Here is a 20,091-nt window from a genome sequence, read left to right as displayed (position 1 = left end):
AAAATAGCTCTACTTCCAAACCCATCCTCAGCTTGCTGTGCCAGATTAAGAGTTGGCTTATTGTTGACTTGCAATGTCGCAATCCAGGTTTCTGGGGGGTAAGGGATGTTTCAGCAACGGGGACAAGCCTGTTTAGGATCAGGCACTCGAACATGAACAAAAACAGTGATGGGTTCCTGTCTGGACCATGTTACCTGTGGCCTCCGAAGCCTGCAGTGAACTAGTTAATGTGGCTTCAAGAATCAACGTGTATGCGTTGCAAGACGTGCATGCAGCACCGTGCTGAGTGCGCTTGCAACTGTGAGAATAAGGGCGAGCACTTTTAAACTTTAAACTTTTGTGAGTGATGACATTATTTTATTCTCACATACTGTCGTTTTACTTATACTTTATACAGTATTTTCGGTGACTGCAGTATATATCAACGGTATTCTGTTAGAGATTTTATCTTTAGTTTGACTATTTTGTATGTACATTGTATAACTAAAATCATCTTGGTCTCTTCTGAATAAAAGAGTTGTTTTTCCTGGCCATCTTTAAAATCCAAGATGGCCACCGTAATGTATCTGGAAAAATTAATCATTGAGCACTAACCCAAATGGTTCGGTTGTGTTCTTTGACCCTGAAATTATATGTTTAGACACTAGGATTTCAATGTTAAGTGGCCGGCTTAAAGATGCAATACATGTCGTTTTCAATGCCGGCGGCCATCTTCAAAAATAAGATGGCAACAATACTGTATCTGGACAAACAAACCATTTGACACTATACCAAATGGTACAGTTGCATTCCTTGACCCTGAAAATGTGTGTTTAGACACCAAAACTTTAATCCTTAGTGGCTTAGAAGATAAGATATGGGTAAAAATAGGTTTTCAAAGGCAGCCATCTTTAAAATCCAAGATGGCCGCCATATTGTTATTGGATAAGTTGGTTCCTATCAAAAATTGAAAGCTAAGGCAATAAGGAGCATGTATGGACAATTTAGCGCTTTTGTCCGGAATGTCCACATCCATTCCAAAAGCTTGTCTAAGCTGCCTGACTATTAAGTGCAGGTTGGAACTTCGAAGGGTATATACAAAACTCGGCAAAAACATAACACTATTGGAAAGCCACAAGCAATATTCCACACCTAATCATAATTCCTGTATCACAATAATACAAACTGATTCAATATAAGTGGGAAAACGCTTGTGGTAGCATATTACTCGACACCATGGAAACGAGGTTACCGGTAATACAGCGCAGGTAGTAATCCAGCTCTATACGTAATATGCCGTATTTATGAACGGGGTATCCCCAACGCCATTGCGTAATCACGCTCACATCAAAGAGGAATCCCCATGAGTCATGCTTGACGAATTGCGAAAGCAGTCGAGTCCGTGCTATAACACGCCCTGCATGCGCGACCAAGGCATCGCAATAGTGCTGAACACACTGTACATGTAGTGTACTGTATGTACGTGTAGATGGCAGATGGGGAGCAGTGGTAGACATCTTCTAGGCAAATAGAGCCGAATTTGTCCAGCGTCTAGTAAGTATGATCATGCATAATTATTCATATTGCGAAAACATTGGGTGAGTGGTTTAGTCATCACTGCGGACCAACACACGGTAAGTGTATCCATCAGGGCCTGGTTGAAAGAGTCGCATACGAACGAGTACCTATACTGCAGAACGGATCCAGTCGTTGGACTAGCCACATATGTGACTGGACTTCCTCCGTGTTGGGAAATACTGGACTTCCTCCGTATCACAATAGGGAGGAACTATTGAGTCACATTATGGGATAAGTATAGTAAAAATGGTCGTTGTCTCGCAACCAATATCATTGCTCGCATTTCGCAATGTGTGCTACTGTCCTGTGTAGGCCTACAGGTCTTGTCTGGCTCCATAGTTTATTGTGCATTTTGTCTGTAAGTGAGGCTGCATCTTAGCAGTGAAATTAAATAAATCGATTCTATACAATACGAAGAAATTGATATTTTTACAAAATGAGTTTCAGTGTAAACTTTACGTCATGGACCAGAAAAACAAGTTGCTTGTGTCTTCTATTTCGCGAGTGCTATAAAGACCGATCCAATTGCCCCCTTCCGCCCTTCGATGGCAAAAGCATAGGCAAGCCACTTCAGATGAACTGTCACATGCACAGGGCAGTTGAATAATGTGTACTTGCACATACTAAGGGTGCAGAACAGTAAATCGACTCTCGTAGTCGTAGACCTCAGTGATAATTACGCGCACTTACAAACTTAATTTAAAATACTCACAACTCTCCAAGGTATTTGAAACATGCATCAAATTAAAGCTTATTTCATCATCTTTAAATTTATAATTTGTGGAATTGTGGGTGGTTTTCCAATCACATTTGGAGTGATATTCCTTGGATGAAATTTTTTTAGCAAAAGTAGCCTCGTGGCCCATCGCCATTTTGAAAAGTGATGCCTGCGCTCCATTGCAAAATAGACCAATTTTAGGGCACAATTTCATCCGAATTTCATGAAAATACGAGCTCGCAGTCCTGTGCATGACTGCCACCCATCCATTTTACAAACCTTCAAGTTCATAGTCCACAAAATGTTCGAATAGCAAAAAATGAGGGCATACAAATCGTGATTTGGCCGCGTAGGCAATTTTTGGCCAATGTACTGGTCTGCACCCACCACGCAGGCTGAAAGGGCCTGATGGTGAGAGTGATCACGTGCATGGATTCGTCTATTATGCGCCCCTTGGGGTCCTAACACTTTTTTGTGGGGGTTTCAGTTCATGGATTTGAATAATGAAATCGCGAATCGACATGTCTGTGTCTGATATGGTACGTTCCATAGACAAGACAATGGTGTTAAAACTAATGCATACTAAAATAAATACATTACAGACCAGGCTGGGTACAGACCGGCAGGCGGGGCACACGACCTGGGAAAATCAAACCATAGACTAATAGTAATAGAGCAAGGTGGAACCTTGTCCTTGCTCTATGATCAAACCAGTCCCAAGCTGCTTCGCCTTCCCCCCCCCCCCTTTTTTCTTTTTTTTCAATAGAATATTATGTTTACGCTGTTAATAGAAATTGCCTTCCAGGGTTAAATATAGCGTGACCCGGTGATGCGTGACCTCTGAAGTGAAGATTTCATTATCGAAAGGTACAACGTCCAAGGTACGAAGTTCATAGCATGCGGGGTTTACTTCTTTTTTGTTAAGTGTTTATTTATACAACGAATGAAGCGGAACGGTAGCGTGCCAGTTTACTGAAGGCCGGTGGTTCTGTTTCAATCGATCCACCTTCCGCATTCGGACTTGTCGGATTCGCCAGTCTGATCTCAGGAAAGGACGGGTGGTTTGCTATCATCGGGTTGTGTTAAAAGGAGCGATTTCGAGATGCCCTTTTCTACCAGGCCCCCAACACGCGTTCCCTACGAAATGTTAAAAATAATATAAATGGAAAGATGTTTAAAGTAGTATATGAATGCTCAAAAATTGAAGACTAGTGTACTACCATGGAAAGTTGTTGTGTTCGTGTATTAATCACCGCCTCAAGGGATTTCGGGGTACAAAATTCTGGTCCTCAACAGTCGAGTCGTTAAAAGAACGCTATACAATCGTCGACTCAGACGGATGTGTTTCTTTTTCATTTGGTTGTCAAACACGTGAGCTTATAAGAAAGCCTGGCATGTGTAATTCTGAAGCTATAGTTGGACCTGATATCTCAAGGTAAATTGTCACATACGTTTTCTATGGCACCAGTCTGTTGATAGTTTTTGCTCAAAAATCGATGTGAACATAATGGGTTTTTCAGTGTTTTTCTCCGTAATATACATATTTAACGTGGATTTTCTGTGACCCAAACTTTTAAAATCATTTTGTCAACAATCTAACGTATGAATTTTGGTCAAATCTGGCCGACTGCACCTTTAACATAAACCAACATAAAGGCAGATTACGACATGAGCAACGCTGGTATTAAGGTTTGAACCGATTTTATTTGCAAATAAAACTTTTGGCTCGCAAACTTCCGAAATCCTTCACGGCAGTTCATGCATTCCAGTAAAGCTTACGCTGTTGGCCTGAAAGTTGCTGAAGATATAGATACAAGGGAATACATTGAAATGCAAGTAGTTGGTAAACCACTGCACTTGCATTTTTATGCAGTCAGCATATAGATAGCCACGGGGCTTGCCTCCATGCTAGATCAAACATCAAACGAGTAAAACGACAATGAACAAAAGCTTTCCGAACCAAAACAATCACCTTGCACATGTAACGTCACAGCTGAAGTTTTAGGTTCATTCTGCAATTACTTTTCCTAAATTTGAATCCTTTCTTCACATTCCTAGGATCCAGCATCAACATTTAAAACTAACTAGAAGCACGTGAATCAGATTTTTCAGTTTCCTATACAAAGGAAATAGTCTCCAACCGGGGGTGTGTTACGCCTGAACAAAATTACAGTTCAGTGAATTCCAGCCCAAGTTCCAAGCACGAAGCTATATTTAAAGCGTACTTGAAATTGGGCTTCTGTGAAGTCGATCCTGTCTGGATCGGTTCGGTGTGTACGTGGTTTTCGTAATCACACGTCACACCGACTTGTTCAGTGTTGATATGCAAATAACTTCACTAGACTCAATCCCGATTGGTTTGATCATGGTTGGATGAACCGCGGAGATTTTCCACTGTACACGCAACGTCGCTGCATCCAGGTAAGTTGAAAACTCATCCCGCCCACACTTTGATTGGCGTTGTCAATATCGTGTATACGATTCAATGGTCACGCTGGCACCTCACCCCCTCAAAATTATGCAGAGTGACGTAGTGGCCCCGACCTCAGCATAACAAAGTACCTCACGTGTACAAAATGCCCGGCGCGCTCTCACCGGTTGAAGTTAGAACCGTCCCGGTAGCTGTTCTGTGAATCCAGCAACCAGGGACTCGAGTACATATACTGCCCTGGCTGTTCACGGTGGCTGGCCAGACATGGCTGCAAAGAAAGACCAGTTCCTCGATGATCAAATACGGTCGTGCCTTGTTGGATAGTACTCGCGCGGTGCTTTCAAGCTTTAAAATCTTCGATATAAGCTATGATAATATCGAAGTCCAACATGCAAGTGCAACGAAGTTGGCTATTTAGCTTAGTTGTTGCGTGCTTATTTAGCAGCGGCGTCACGGCCGTAATGCTTTGCATAGTATTGGTAGTCGCCAATCAGTCGTCGATCGAGACAGGTACTTTAAGCTCAAAACTACAAGAGTGCGATACGCGAATGAGGCAACTTGAGAGGCAAATTATGGATATGGGGTCGGTGCTAGAGAAGACAGAGGAAAGGCTGTATAAGCTTGAGCAGGTAGCCATTCATATCTCCGACCAACGTACTAATAATTCCAGCGACGGTCCTCGTGATCCGCCTCTTGTTCATAATGCGGCAGCTGTGGAAAATGCAGAAGAGATAAACCGAAATCAAAGAAATGGTGATGATGGCATCTTGCAGGAAAGTGGCGTTCAGCGCCGGAGCATGGTGAGTTGGAAGCATAGAAAAGATAATCTGGGTGTAAGTCGACTTAAGTGCTTCTTGTCAATAACCGTTTTCTAATTATGTTCATCACACATGCAGGCATACAAGGAGCAAGATGAAGATAACATCAAAGCGCGCTGGTTGCGCTCAACCAGACAACATAAAACACGTAAACGAGGTGTGTGAAGCATGACTTTACTCCTCATACAATCCTGCAGTCTTGTAAAATACTTAATTTTCTTGCTGAATTAGGTGTATCTTTTGGTTAAAAAAAAGAGTGATTGAATTTCTGGTCGACATTCACACGAATTACTTTCATAAACACATTGAGTGCTTTGAATTTGCATTTATTGCTAATTAAAACTGTTATTAACTGCATTTTACAGAAAGACCGGAAAGGGAACCTAAACAGTGCTCAAGGCGATGTAAAGGTAGGATGTTTATGATTAACTATGACGGTAACAAGTAACTCTAACATCACTTAGTTTAGGCCCAGCTAGTTTTAATATCTCATCGTTGATTTCCCAACAGGTGAGAAAGGTGACAAGGGTGACGTGAGTCCGACAATGTATGGTGGTCAAAAGGGACAGAGAGGAGAGAGTGGTACGTTAAAACAGCAAACGATAAAACAAACTGTTCCCGAAATTGAGTCAACATTTATTCCGGTGCAGGTGCTGTCTAATTTCCAAGGATTCAAACTAGGGACACCACGCATACAAGTCAAAAGTACTACAAATTTAATTTTTTATTGAAATTAAAACAAAATACATCGGTCACTCTAAATCGCCAGGTGCAGTGAATTCTCACTGATATAGAGTGAATGTTTACTCTTTGAAATAAAGAGATGTAATGTAACAATAATGTCTGCAATTTCACAGTGTGTTATTGCTACGGGGTTCATCGGAATCTGGAACTTACAGTCATTAGCATTCCCGAGAGAATGACATCTTTGTAGACAAAAAAGTAATGGCAATTTGTTCAAGTAGTTTATTCAATGGGTACTTATAATTCTGTGTTTTCTCGCCACCTTTTCTCGGCACTGTAGTTGCTATCTCGAGCATTGGCGATTGGGACCACTCGTTGGTTTTGTTCTTTCTAAAATTATTATTAAAACCCTGAACCCGTTTACGACTAAACATATCAGTACATGTATACAACATTTTCTTTGCCACCGTGTAACGCGCGGAATAACAGGATCAAATCATTTCAATATTTTTTCCATTACCTGACGTATATTTATAAACACTGTATATAGTTAGGATCTTGCCTTAACACTGTATAAATAAATCTAAAAAATTCAATTACCATTGTGTTAAATCAGTATCGTGTTATACGTCGATTTAAGGTTTACGAGTCTTTTTATGATCTCTCATTCTCTTCAGGACCAGCTGGACAATGTGAATGTCACCAGCCGACAATGGATCCAGAAACAACCTACGCAACCACCACAAGAACCACCACGCAGGTAAAGCAGACTCCTAGGTTGGCACAGTTTGTGGCGGAACCCACAGTGTAAATCTCAGGCAGCACAATTTGTTTGAGAAATATGAACGTATAGCTGTACCGCAATTAATGTTTTACACGTCAATAATTTTGTATACTAGCATTTTATGATGTGCGTTCATATTAGCCAAATTGTGCTCATGTTTATGAGAAATCAATGACTCATTGACATGAAGAGAAGATGGGTCAAAGCATTACCTATAGACCTTTCTTTTGTTTGTAAACATTGGCGCCATTTTATATGGGCTACCGCAAGCGCATAAATTGAAGCCGTGGTTGGCAACATATTGTTTTTTCCAAAAAAAGTCCTCATAACGCCCTCAATACAAAGTAAAAAGGCATATTGATTAGGAATTATGTTGTAGCTTTGTTGACAATGTTGTATTTCCAACAATCAAATAATATGTTGGTTATCTGTAATTAAGTCTTCTTCATTTTTGCATTGTTGGACCTCCTATAGTTTTGCAACCCGTGGTTGGCAAAAAGGCAGTTTGCCAACCAAGCGTAAAGGCCTATGCGTATTTGTGGGCATGTCCAAGATTTCTATTTGATCTTTCGACTGTGTGATATGTTTTACCAGTTTTCCCTTCAACGACTTCAAATCACTGAACGTAATACATACTATCAAAGTGCTTGTGAGATTGGAAACAGACTTCAAACGCTTACTTGAGCTGAAACCGCACACGATGCTCCCTAAAGGTGTTGCCTTAAAATCTCGTTTCCCTCTTTACAGTGCAACGCCAGCTTCTTACGTGCGTTAAGTTGAACGGGTCCACAATCTAGTAGATTTCATGACACATGATCACATGATCATATCCTATATTAAACGCTTTACTTGGCTCGTGAGACTGTCAAGTTTGAGGTTTACGAACAAATTTGAATATTTTACCTCAAATTGTGTGGATTTCTTTCAAAACGTTTGCCGTTTCAATAAGCTGAATCCCAATTCCCAGTGTTATGGGACTCGAGTCAAGGACTCGGACCCGAATCCTTGACTCGAGTCGCAGTTTTGGGGACTCGGACAGTCGGACTCGACCTGAATCACATCGGCAAAAGACTTGGACTCGATCATGACTTGTGCATGACTCCAGTCACATTTCACCACCAAAAATAGCCTTTGGAAAACATGATCCCAATGTTTATATTCTGAAAGTAACTCATGGACGTTGAGGCGGAAACCATACCACACTAGTGGTACCACACAGGACCTGGTGTAGTGTTGCAAATAATGATGTTTGTTATTAAACTTTAATGCGCCCTTCCTATTTCCTGCATGCCACAGCACATCACTTAATAATTTATGTCGCTTTATACGTGTGTGTTCATGTCCATGCACCTTCATTGTGCATGTATTGGCCTACATGCATGCACGACTCGTAAGTCGGAATTGAATAATGATTCGAGACTCGTCCTTGGTGAAAGTTGCTGAGCATATGGGACATTACGTTTCAGTATAGCTTCTGAAGCAGGGAATCTCAGTTTGCTTCAACAAAATAGTATACGGATTTTACACGAAAAAAAGTACATGTGTACATCATTTTTCACTATTTTTCGGAAAGTGAAGTATCCACTGAACCATAGTGTTGTACCTGTAAAACAGGGTACATTGTAGTTCCATGAAAAGCTCCTTAGGAATATGCCATATTTATGGTAGGTGGTTTACGTATAGTGGCAGTGCAAACATCTTTTCTGCCCCGAGATCTCAACCCTCATCACTCAGTCGTTTCCAATCTCATAGACTAAAAAACTCCAGACTTATAGTTGTATGTGCATGTTTATCAGATTTCAACAACGAGATTTGCCAATATAAAGTTTGTCTTTCATGTGACCTTGTTTCAACGTGACTGATTATCACGAATTTTTAAATAAAAGTGGGCAAATGGAATCGCTTGACCTTAAGTAAAAATGTATTGAAGATACCATAGGCCTAAAATATTGCGGTTTAAAAAATATTTTAAAAAAACTTCGCGATCAGTTGTTTTTGGCAATTGCATGCATGGCTTACAGGTATACTGGCCGTACTATTAAAGAAATTCCAATTTTTAAATCTGCTACTGAATACATGTATTGAATGGGTTTTTTTTTTGGGGGGGGGAGGGGTGTACAAACAGAACCTCCCTGCGAGTAGACTGGTTCCCGGTCCCCACATTTTTCGATTCTAGAAGGGGCGGAAACCAGTCTGCCCTGAGAAAAATAGGGCCAATTGTTGGGCTGCTAATACTTGGACATTTTGTAATATTTATTGTACAACTAAAAGCGGGCCTTTTTCGGTCGATGTGTCTTGTAATGCGCTAGAAAAAATAGCAATTTATCAATTTATTTGGTAAAACTCCAAAATAGCACGAACAATACATCTTTTAGCAAATGACATGCCTTAAAATTAATTGCAGCACATTCCAATGGCATCAGAACTTTGCAGTGAACTTAACTTCAATAAAAATGAATGGTGTATTGAGCTGCTTTTTTTTTACAATAATGTTTAAACACTGCTCGACAACGATTTTAAATACAAGAGTATAGCTGGACTGTGACTGTTCATTTTTTCTCGTATTGTGTACTTTTATTAAACCGAAATGGTTTTTGGTGAGCAATATCAATGAATTCAGCTGGATGACATCCATGTCCTCCCTTCTATATAGGGCCCCGGGGTGCCTCATTGGTCCGATGCACGGCCAGCAGCTTTACTTGCCGCACATTTTGAGGGAGGTAGACTTGCAACTATCAATACTGGTGAAAGTAAGTCAAAGGAGGGGTGCTGTGTGCCATTAAGGTCATCATATTGAAGGGAGGACGTGGATAGACAATTTGCCGGCTGTTTCAATCCTTTAATATTTTAAGCGTATAATAAATAAGTTAATGCCTTCTTTCTGCCCCGAATATTTCGGGTTTTTTTGCATTGATGACCTTATAATAGACACACAGCATCCCAGTAATTTTGTCTAATTTTCGTTGTTTTAATGTTATCAACCCTATACAGTACACCATGATACTTGCAGCACATTTTGAAGGCGATGTAGAATCAATAGCATCCATTGCAAGTAAGTCTGGTATTGTCAAAAAGTATTATGCATCGACGCTGACACCTTAAAAGGTGCAAGCTTCACTCAAAATTAGGTATAGGCCTACATTTCGGTTGGAAGTGCTTAAATTATAAGATTGACTGATTACATTTAGCGTGTTTAGTAGTGTCAGTATTTTACCAGGACTCACATAACATAGTACACAATGTACGTGTATGTACTGTGTGTTTCATGGATCAAGAGTTCATGTGCATATTGCTCTCTGATATCACACTCGACTGGCCATGAGGCTGTGTATCCATATACGCATGACCTCCGTGCTTGCATATTGCGTCAGCGCTGGGAATTCCCAGTTATTTTGAGGACTTCAAATCCACCGTAGCCCTGGTTAATGGAACATAACTACTACCATGACATCCAAGCCTTTTCGTTCGCCGTCATTTACACAATCTAATTCTGGTGCTGCGACTCAAGAATTTATTTATGAACATGTACTATTAAACAAACAAATCGTAGTGGTTCAAGATTGTTTTTCCACTTTTAATAGATTGTCCTGTCTCAGACAATAAAGATGCGACAAAAGAATGGCTTGACAAATACACAAAGCCAAAAATAAGTTGGTTTTTGCCCTTACCCGACCGACCCCAAAACCTGGATATATCCAATTGGTTTTTTTTTTTCACTTGAAAAATAGTATCTTAAGTATCTTAAACCTTGCCATTACCGTTTCTTTGTAATGCCATAAGTTTGCGTTTTGTTACAAACGTACAGTTCGAATTTGTCGTATTTTGTACGTGTTCGTTCTTATTCCTCCACGGTGTTACTGAGGCCGAGGCCTGGAGCATGTGGTGTGATTTACTGCATACATCGTATACATGTGAGCATGTATACATGTGAATATGTATAGGCCTACATGTGTACATGTACACAGCATAGTTCGCGCTTGCAGTCACATGTACTATAGCCGAGGCTAAACGTTTTGTGTACGTTGGTAGAGGGGAACTGGTAACTAACAATTAAGTGGCCATTAAAAACAAAAAATCACCGACCGACCGACCCTCCTGATATTTTTCATGTGAGGGCAACGCTACAGGGTATTTTTGGCCTATAATTACAAATAGTGAGACACTCACTGGCAAGTACTCACTGGCAAGGGCACCGTTATTACTTTGGAAATGGTTGTCAACGCACGCAAGTTTTCTGACAAGGTTACTGACAAGTCATCACATCCAAACAAATGCGTGTAATTATTCATAGCATTAAGAAAGCTTAAAATTTCAACTATACGATTAATTGAAATACACATTAAAGTTTTGTTCGTGCATGGGATAAAATAAACCGCTTACAACTGCCCTTTTTCTAAACAAGAACTATTTAGAGTAATAAGAATAATGGCTTTACCCACCAAAGCGTGCATGGGTGTTGTAGATGAAGCGGTAATAGCTTTTAATACTTATCAGCTAACAAACAAAGGCAGATAGCCAACCCCTGACATGGATATCTCTTATAGGTCTGTCTCTTTTTGAACCTGATGTGCCCAATGAAAGTTAAATAATTATACATGTACTTGAAATGGTCCCTTTGCTAACAAAATTATGAAATGCAATTGATAATTATTTCGCTATTTATACGACAGTATAATGTGCAGACATTAATTGCATTATGTTCTTTTCGTTTACTTGTAGCGCGGGATCCGATAAACAGGGGATATGTCGACTTAAGTGCAATCAATGGTATGTTGTCATTGTCTTTTCTAGACTTATACATAGTTTAAATCAAATGTCTTTGCACCATGCGTAAAAAATGTGTGTATACATTGCCAACTTTTGTCTAGCATCTATTATTGTCTGACTGATGGACCTAAGTCATGGATTATATTAAGTATGCTGCTTTTACATATCAACTTTTTCTTGCTTTTAACCAATAACTTGATTGTTTAAGGCAAGAACTATATAACGTATTTTATTATTTCATGCTAAATCATTTTTTTCTAGCTGAAAATTGATTTATTAAAATCCAACAATTTGAAACTAGCCTGATTAAACTCAAGTTTATAAGTCACAAGAGATCTTATTCTTTGATCCGTACAACTTACCAAAATTTTGCACACAAAAGTTTGTGAGATATTGCTTTTCTATAGTATGCTTTTCTAAAATTACAATATTACAAATTATAAAACGCGTAATGTTTTAGCCTTAGACCTAACAGTTCCACTTCTTATGTTAACAGCATCCGAATGTTTGTTTGCTAAGTATCTTGTCGGACAACTTGCGTAAAAAAAAAAAAATGAGAAATTGAGAATCCCCTAAAACGCAACATCTTCGTCTATGTAGGCTTAGTAGTTTCATTATGGTATCTGCAACATCTTCTTCTATAGTAGTCTTATTTAAAAACATTCGTCAAGGAATCCCATTCAGGAAATGATTCTGTCGGTTTGATTTGTTAACAGTTACTAAAATGAAAGGAAACGATAAAGTAAGTTGAATGAAGAAAAACTGATATGAAACGCAGGATGTACATGAGGTATTTCAGTAAATACAAGGGCTATATTGAGTTATGGTACATGCGTCATACATTATTGATTATTAAAGGAAGTCGAATGGTATAGCCCAGTACACGTCTGTGAAGTACAATCAACACACCTTATGGTCCCTTGGTAATGACTCCGGTGTGTATACAAACACAATGGTTTGAGTGAAAGTTGTGGGTAATTAATGGTCCAATACAAGCTGACTTATTGTTGATAACTAATTCTGAATATTACATCCCAACGCAAAGCCGAGGGAGTTCATAATCATCTAACACAAAGACCCACTGATTTTGTACTTTGAACCCGAAATTATTAATGAAGTTGAATTTGTTTACTGCATTCGTATAGGTTTATGTTGTTTCAGAAAATATCGCACAGTTGCAGGCTAAAGTATGTATTTTCCAGTTCGTAATAATCTGCGTGTGCAGCCCAAGCTCAATACCTATGTGCGTTATCGAATTTGCGTATAGGAACCCTGTTACCACCTTGAAGAGTCCCATATCCAAAATTAGGCCTAAGTTACCGTAACAAGTGAAGTTTACCCTTCTAGATTGAAGAATTTATTCTGGCGTGTGCAGCTCCATACAAAACACAATACCACTGTCCAAATGTGTAACAATGCTGATAAGACCCATACACAAACACGTACATGTACATGGGATTCCCCTCAGCACGTAATTTTAGTCGTTGCAACAACCTTTGTCTGACATTACATTGTGAGTACTTGAACGTTGATCGCTGATCATACTGAACCAATAAATAGGCGTACTGTGGTACGCACATACATGTACACCTCCGGTACTGCTCAACGTATTCTGCTGAATAGCGCCGACATCATCGTGCCACAAAACAACTCTGTTTTTAAAGATATACCGTCCAAAATAGAGTATTTCTGAAATTGCTATTTTGCTTATAACAGCAATATAACAGTCATTCAAGTTTGAATGAGACCCACATTTAGTTATTTATAGAATATTACGCTACACAGGGTAGACTGGTTCCCGCCCTCTGTCAGAATCGATATTTCGTGACTGAGAACCAGTCTACTCGCAAGGCAAAAACAAGCCCGTTTGAGAGGGTTGCAGACATTGATTTCCATATGTAGGCTACATATGTATATTATATGGAGATCAATGGTTGCAGACGCCCAATAAAAAAAAATGTGTTTTGGCTGAACTTTAACATTCTAGTTGAAAATTCTTAAGGAGAAAAAATATCGAACAGTTAAGATGAGCAACTAGACATTGGCTTCACGGTTTGAAACTTAACAAAACCTTAACAGAGACATTAAAGGAATCGTATTAATTCGTCCAATAACTCCCTATTTCCTGATTAACCACGTTATCGTAACTGTAACATTTTGTTTGAGTATTTTTGTTTAAGGAAGACCAACAGGAATCCTTATGAAAAAAATATTTGCAACTTTACTACAGTATTAAAGGTAGAGTAGACCATTTGCATCTATCAAAAAAAAAGTAATCGACTAAATTATTGTTTAAAAAGCTTGCTAATTGGTTCCAAGATATATCGGTAGTATAGGGCCTATACCGACCCTAACTCCCTGTGAAATTATTCGTTCTGGCGTGATGTCATTTTGAAAAAAAAAACAATAAAAGAAGGTCATTCCCAAAGATGCGTCAAGTGAAACATTTTTGGACATTTCCGTTGGCAGTAGGCCTGTGTTTGTAATGGGCGTCTCCGTGATTGGGTGCAAGCCACTGATCTCTATAAAGACTGGATAGCGGATATGCATACAACATTCACACAGTAAACTTTGCATATTGATCAATTCGCCCCCGGTCTCACGAAGATGGCCGCGCATAATACGAACGTTCTACGCGTAAATACGCGCGCGTTGTATCAACAGTTGACGCGCATTTTGGTCACGTACACATATTATGATGTTCTAAAAGGGACACATTTCCGTAGTGATTGTTATTTCAAAAACGCCGAAAAAGTGATTTGCGGCATTATAAAAGTAACCACAACGTTAGAAAAATTGTAGTAAACCTTGGTCAGTTGGTCAGTGGTGGTGGTCAAAATATAAGTCAGGTGAACCGCGACATTACAAAAGAAATCATGCTGTCTATAAAGACGGAAACTTGTCCTTTGTAGATCACCAGCCGGTCTCACCAATATGGCGTCAAATTCGTACATTGTGTGGCTCTTTATTAGCTATCCAGTCTTTATATAGAGATCAGTGGTGCAAGCACGCTCTCACGACGCACACACGCGCGCGCGCGCGCGCGCGGTGCGATTTTTTTTTCCGTAGGCGGGATGCTCCAAAAGCAATTCAGTTTTCCTTGGAATCGTTGCAAGACACTTAGGTTCTCGTTCTCTTTTTTCCCTTAAAATTAAATTATCTGAACGATAAATTTAGAGAAGAAAAACAGTCGATGAAAATGAGCAGTGACGACGTGGATTCGAACCACTGGGATCTTTGTATCCATAGTTCATCATGCTATCCATATGCTACTGTGTGGTAGCTCGACGACGTCTGTACTTTAAAACTTTTGCTTTAAAGGTATAATGGTTAAATAAATAACAACGATGCTCTTGAATTATTCATGACTTTGGAGCATCCCGCCTGTCAAAAAGAAATTCGCGCCCCCAGTTGCCATAATTAGCGAAAATCGTCGGTGAATTCCAATGATCTCTAACCACGGTATAGGCCTACTCCGGTCGAAAGTTATTGCATAGAGCTAGGACCCAAGGAGTCAGACCTCTTGGGCGATTTACATTTTGACCATTAACATTCCAATCCCTCGGGAATGTCCCATAGTTAAGCACTGTGACCGCAAGCCTCGACCATTCATTGCGCGACTGCAAGAGGCCTTTGAACACGATCATCGTCGCCACATTTTTAGTTGGTAACCAACAACCTCCATATACATGCTATATGCTGCATAAATGTCACGTCGCTGCTCTTTTTTGAAAAATACATTTTGCGACAAGATAGGTTTTAACAACTGCGCATTTGATTAAATGAATTCTTATCGATATGCAGTTGTTGGTCCTTGAAAGCGCTATCTGTCCCTGTAAGTTGAAGATAAATTGGATTTTTTTTTTCAAATAAGTTATGTCTTTTCGGACATTTTAATTGGCAATATATCATTTATGGAATGTGATTTTTTGGGAAATTTCACAAGTTTTCATACTAAAGGTAGTAGTAGTAGTAGTAGTAGTAACATTTATTTCAATGATGTCATTCATTACAATTATGTACAAACATGTATACATTAGAAAAAGTCACTAGTATAATATTAGATAGATATGTGTCTAACCATGTTCGTTTGCCCCCCCCCCCCCCCCTGCCGGTCTTTTCACTTTTCTTTGTATTTCGTCATGAGCAATCTTTGCTGGTGCGTCTTGTGGCAGACGCAGTAGATGACTGAGCCAGCTCAATCTTCTGTTTTTGATGTTTGACTCCACGGCTTTTTTGATATCATTTGATATTTTTTGATATCATTTGATATCTTTTCTGGCCAGCGAATTCCTAGTATGTATCTAAGATGACGTCTGTGGAAAGCATCAATTTGGTTATCCAAGGTTTTTGTTAGAGTCCAAAGTTCACTGTTGTATACAGGAAGACGCTTCCAGCATATGCATTGAAAATTCTTATTCTCAGTTGAGGATTGATTTTCTTGTTGTATAGTATTGGTTTGAGTTGCTTGATGGTTGTTTCTGTGAGTGATTTTCCGGCGTTTTATATCTTCTGTGGTATCCAGACAGCTTGCAAGGTATTTGGTTTTCTTCCACTGCTGATTTGAGTATAGAGGGTATAGAGCATTTTGTTCGTCATGAAATGATTGTTTCAGTGATGTTGACCACATTGATATACAGTATTATCCAACTGCGAACAAACACTTCTAAATCATTCATTTTTGGCAATGTATATTACAACGGGGCCGTTTCATTAGTCCGACGCCTCACAAGTCGGACGCCTCATAAGTCCGACAATGGACAAACGCTGTTTCGGACTTATGAGATGTCGGACCTATGAGGCGTCAGACTTATGCGGCGTCGGACCTATGAGGCGTCGGACTTTAAGCGGACCCCATGACAACTGCGCGTGGGTACGGTATTTACCATGTTATTGTCTACAAAGCAATGCAAACTCTTTCTTTTAGCATTAGAGCGCGGAGCAACTGAGCAAGCTGGGTCCAGGTGCTTTTTATTGTTGCTTTCGAGCGCGGCGACCATCCTTTTACTTTTGAAGTCTTGGAGCTCGAACTCCTTGGATCCTTGCTCTATGGTGATTGTGACTCATAGATGAGTTTATATTTGCTTACAGGCGGTTGGGTTCCATACTGGAGATATGCTCAATGGATGGATGCTGAAACAAGGGACAAGTTTTATCTGGATTACCGCGGCAATGTCACTGTAATAGAGGGAGGAATCTACTATGTTTACAGCCAGGTAAAGTCTTGCATTACCTTTCAGTTTTACTGTAGAAACAGGATATAGCATAGTCTTATAGGTGACAAACTGATTTGTCTCCTCGGCATTTCATTTAGTGTTCATTATCATTAAGTTACTAAAGCCGATTTAAGATGACTTCTGTTTTTTTCTGAGAAAGAAGAGACAGAATGAATTCCCCCCCCCCCCCCTACATGTTTGTTGTTTTTTGGAGTATGTACGCTACATGTATTTTTTTTATTTATTTATTATCCACATCCAACAAATATTTGTGTTTGTATTATTTAAGCAAGCCATGGCTAGAAATTCATTTTGGGGAAACCCCATGTAGTAAGTTGTCTATTGTATGGTGGTTGCTAAGGCCCCTTTTCACAGGGCTACGACCTTTGTACAGATTTCTGTAATATCCGGCGAGTAACTCTGTACGCTCCTTCCATTTTGAGGTTCAAATCTCGATGAAGTAAGTGGTTTTAAACCGTCGGTAAAACACCGCTACACGTTCTGCGCCACATCGCGCAGTTCGCCAGAGTGTGGAGATTTATAGCACTAAGATCGCGAGGTGTTCACAAAACATGAAGTAAAAATTTTGAAAAAAATCGTTGGAAATTTGTGATATTTTTTTACTTGTTTTGACTTTTTGACCGAAAGTTATTTCGACTCGGGCCATTATCCGCATCCAGGCCACTAGCCGGTTTACGTACTTTTTTTGAAACCGGCCAAGCACATAATTATTTAGGGCCTATTCCCTAAGATGCGCATGATTTGTGAAGAATGCAGATGCGACAAATCCCAAGTGTAGCTGCCGAAGCCGGACCTTAAATTCATCCATGTGCCTAAAATGCACTTATTTCCATATACATGTACGTAACAGCGCGCTGCAGCGCCGTCAGTGTCCATGGTGTCGTCCCCAGCCTCTCTCTCCCTCTCCGTAAACCAACCCTCTGAAGAATCCCCCGCTTTTATATTGCGATATATTATTCAATCACTGATGTTGCTGTGATTATTCTTGAGATGGAATTTTACGTTACGTTGTTGCGATTGTTGATTTATTCCATTTAACTCTTTTTTTTAGATGCTGTATTATGACCCAAGTGTGTTCATGGGCCACAGTTTGTACATCGGTGGCCAGAAACGCTTCAGCTGCACTGAATGCACTGTAGATCGTGATCGTAAGTTTAACACATGCTATATAGGCGGAGTGGTGCAGATCAACCCAGGAGATAAAGTTGGAGTCAAAGTGTCATATGCAAATAGAGTCATTAACTTGAACCCTGATAGCACTCATTTCGGGATGATAAGACTTTCTTAAAATATAACAAAACAAGGTAAGAATAGTAAAGCTGGTCCCAGAGTGTAAACATTGTATTTAATTGATTCCGAATGGCTCATCACTGGAATTGTTTTTCTCGTGCATGTGGTCTACAGAATGGGTCGGATTTAGCCAATTCAATGTTACGATTTATACAATAGCACTGCAAGGCTTAGTGACAGTCAGTGAGCGAGTCAGTCAGTGAGATAAAAAAGACACTAGGTTGGGTCTTTGGGGCTAACAAAAATAGAGTAATCCTCTCAACCATAACACACGCTTCAAGGGAACTTGTGAAGAAGTAGGCCCTATGGAGCTATCTTTTCGTAATATGGAATCTTTGATTTGGATTGAATTTGAAATTGTAGGCACTGATGATATGCACCTCATTAGGTTGTATCCTCCCGGTTCAGTATAGGCACTGATGATATGCACCTCATGAGGTGCGTATTCTTTCGGTAGGCACTGATGATATGCACCTCATGAGACGCTGGTAGATTCAAAAGAACATGCAGTTGTGAGTTTCAAACTCGTATTTGAATTGATCGTCGGGGGAAGGGGGTGCGACTTAATGCAGTAATGACGTATCAAAAAACAGCCAGGACGTATAAATAAAAGTCAAACGAAACTCCTGTTCATTGTTCACTGATAAATTATTTAAAAATACCATGTGTATATTTTGTAAAAATTAAAACAATGTTTATACTTGAGATTTTTGTAACAAAGAATTTATATGTAAAGTTTCATAAAATAATGTCTTACGGAGACTTGCAAAGTCAAGTGCCATGTTATGGTTAAAATGCATGACGAATCCATGTTCCTAATAAGCGCCATTTGACATTGTACAGGTAGACTGTTTTGTAAAAGGCCCTATGAAATATTCTTCATTTAAGTATGTTTATTTACATTGTATTTAAAGGGAATATACAACATTTGCAAACATCGAAAAATAAAACTACCAAGTTTTTACGAAATACCTTACTAGGATGTTGGTAAATGACAGTCTCAAGCATCTTGTAAAATTATGGCACCTGGTGTGAAGTCATTTTCAAGAAAATTGTATTTTTGTATACATTTCCAACGGTGGTCGGCCGACCAGCGTTGGAAAAACCTAACTATTTTTCAACTACTGCTCCAAATTTACCATTTTTCAGTCCAAATTTTGTTTGCTATTGATTACGTGTTCATGAACGGGTGCAGGCCAGCTAGACTGGTTCCCTTGCCTTACAATTTTCCATCATCTATACATTGATCCATTTTATCTTTTGTGGAGTCAGGGAACCAGACTACTTGAACATTTTTGTTTTTCTTGGTTTTATCAACCTTTTCGTACACAAAACTTCAAAAATGTCAGTGTAACAATATTTGATCTATTATACTAACCCCTCAAATAGTTCATTTCTGAAAATTACAGCAAAAGCAAATGATGTACATTCCCTTTAAAAGATTCATTTGTACAGCCGCCTTTGGCATTTACATTTTCAGTACTCAGATGACTTACTTTTGTATTAAGGAAACAATTGTACTAGCATCAAATAAACCAATCATATAGCAGGCCTTAGTCTCTTGTGTTCGACCACAGCCAATTTTTAACTGCTTTCTATTACTTTGTCGTAAAACAAATTTAGAAAATTAAAATAGAAACGGAAAGGATTGTGGGCATGTGAAATTGCTCCCGAATATTCGACCATCAACCAAATATTCGAATAGCTTGTTGCCAGTTTGAATATTCGAAAAGAAAAACTATGCGCGTGCACACACGACTGTGGTGTTATTTTTAATCATAAAGTTGCGGGTTTTTTTATTGTCA

General features: G+C 39.4%; 1 protein-coding gene across 3 annotated transcripts; it reads left to right on the top strand.

Annotated features, from left to right (window-relative positions):
* Positions 1 to 2,493: 2,493 nt before the first annotated feature.
* Positions 2,494 to 19,252, top strand: LOC119723832 (ectodysplasin-A-like). Of its 3 annotated transcripts, none has more exons than XM_038194711.1 (9): positions 2,495 to 5,506; positions 5,603 to 5,681; positions 5,890 to 5,934; positions 6,035 to 6,106; positions 6,886 to 6,968; positions 9,984 to 10,044; positions 11,712 to 11,759; positions 16,851 to 16,975; positions 18,048 to 19,252. In XM_038194711.1, exons 1-9 carry the CDS (start codon positions 5,075 to 5,077, stop codon positions 18,282 to 18,284), a joined length of 1,182 nt encoding a protein of 393 aa, XP_038050639.1. In that variant the 5' UTR covers positions 2,495 to 5,074; the 3' UTR covers positions 18,285 to 19,252. The 3 variants fall into 3 exon arrangements, with proteins under 3 accessions (XP_038050640.1, XP_038050639.1, XP_038050638.1); XM_038194710.1 differs by lacking the exon at positions 9,984 to 10,044 and adding an exon at positions 9,646 to 9,742; XM_038194712.1 differs by lacking the exons at positions 9,984 to 10,044; positions 11,712 to 11,759 and adding an exon at positions 9,646 to 9,742 and having other exon boundaries at positions 2,494 to 5,506.
* Positions 19,253 to 20,091: the final 839 nt, after the last annotated feature.

This window comes from Patiria miniata, unplaced genomic scaffold (genome assembly GCF_015706575.1).
Source record: "Patiria miniata isolate m_02_andy unplaced genomic scaffold, ASM1570657v1 HiC_scaffold_17, whole genome shotgun sequence".
Lineage (NCBI taxonomy): Eukaryota > Metazoa > Echinodermata > Asteroidea > Valvatida > Asterinidae > Patiria > Patiria miniata.
Note: the sequence above shows the minus strand (reverse complement) of the source record. Positions and strands in the feature narration are given on the sequence as shown.

What these genes read in the sequence shown, in the direction of transcription:
- LOC119723832 (XM_038194710.1), top strand. Translation starts at nt 5,075, where the DNA reads ATGATAATATCGAAGTCCAACATGCAAGTGCAACGAAGTTGGCTATTT. An exon ending in CCACAAGAACCACCACGCAG is followed by an intron (nt 6,969 to 9,645) that starts GTAAAGCAGACT and finishes CCTTCTATATAG; the next exon opens with GGCCCCGGGGTGCCTCATTG. An exon ending in AACTATCAATACTGGTGAAA is followed by an intron (nt 9,743 to 11,711) that starts GTAAGTCAAAGG and finishes GTTTACTTGTAG; the next exon opens with CGCGGGATCCGATAAACAGG.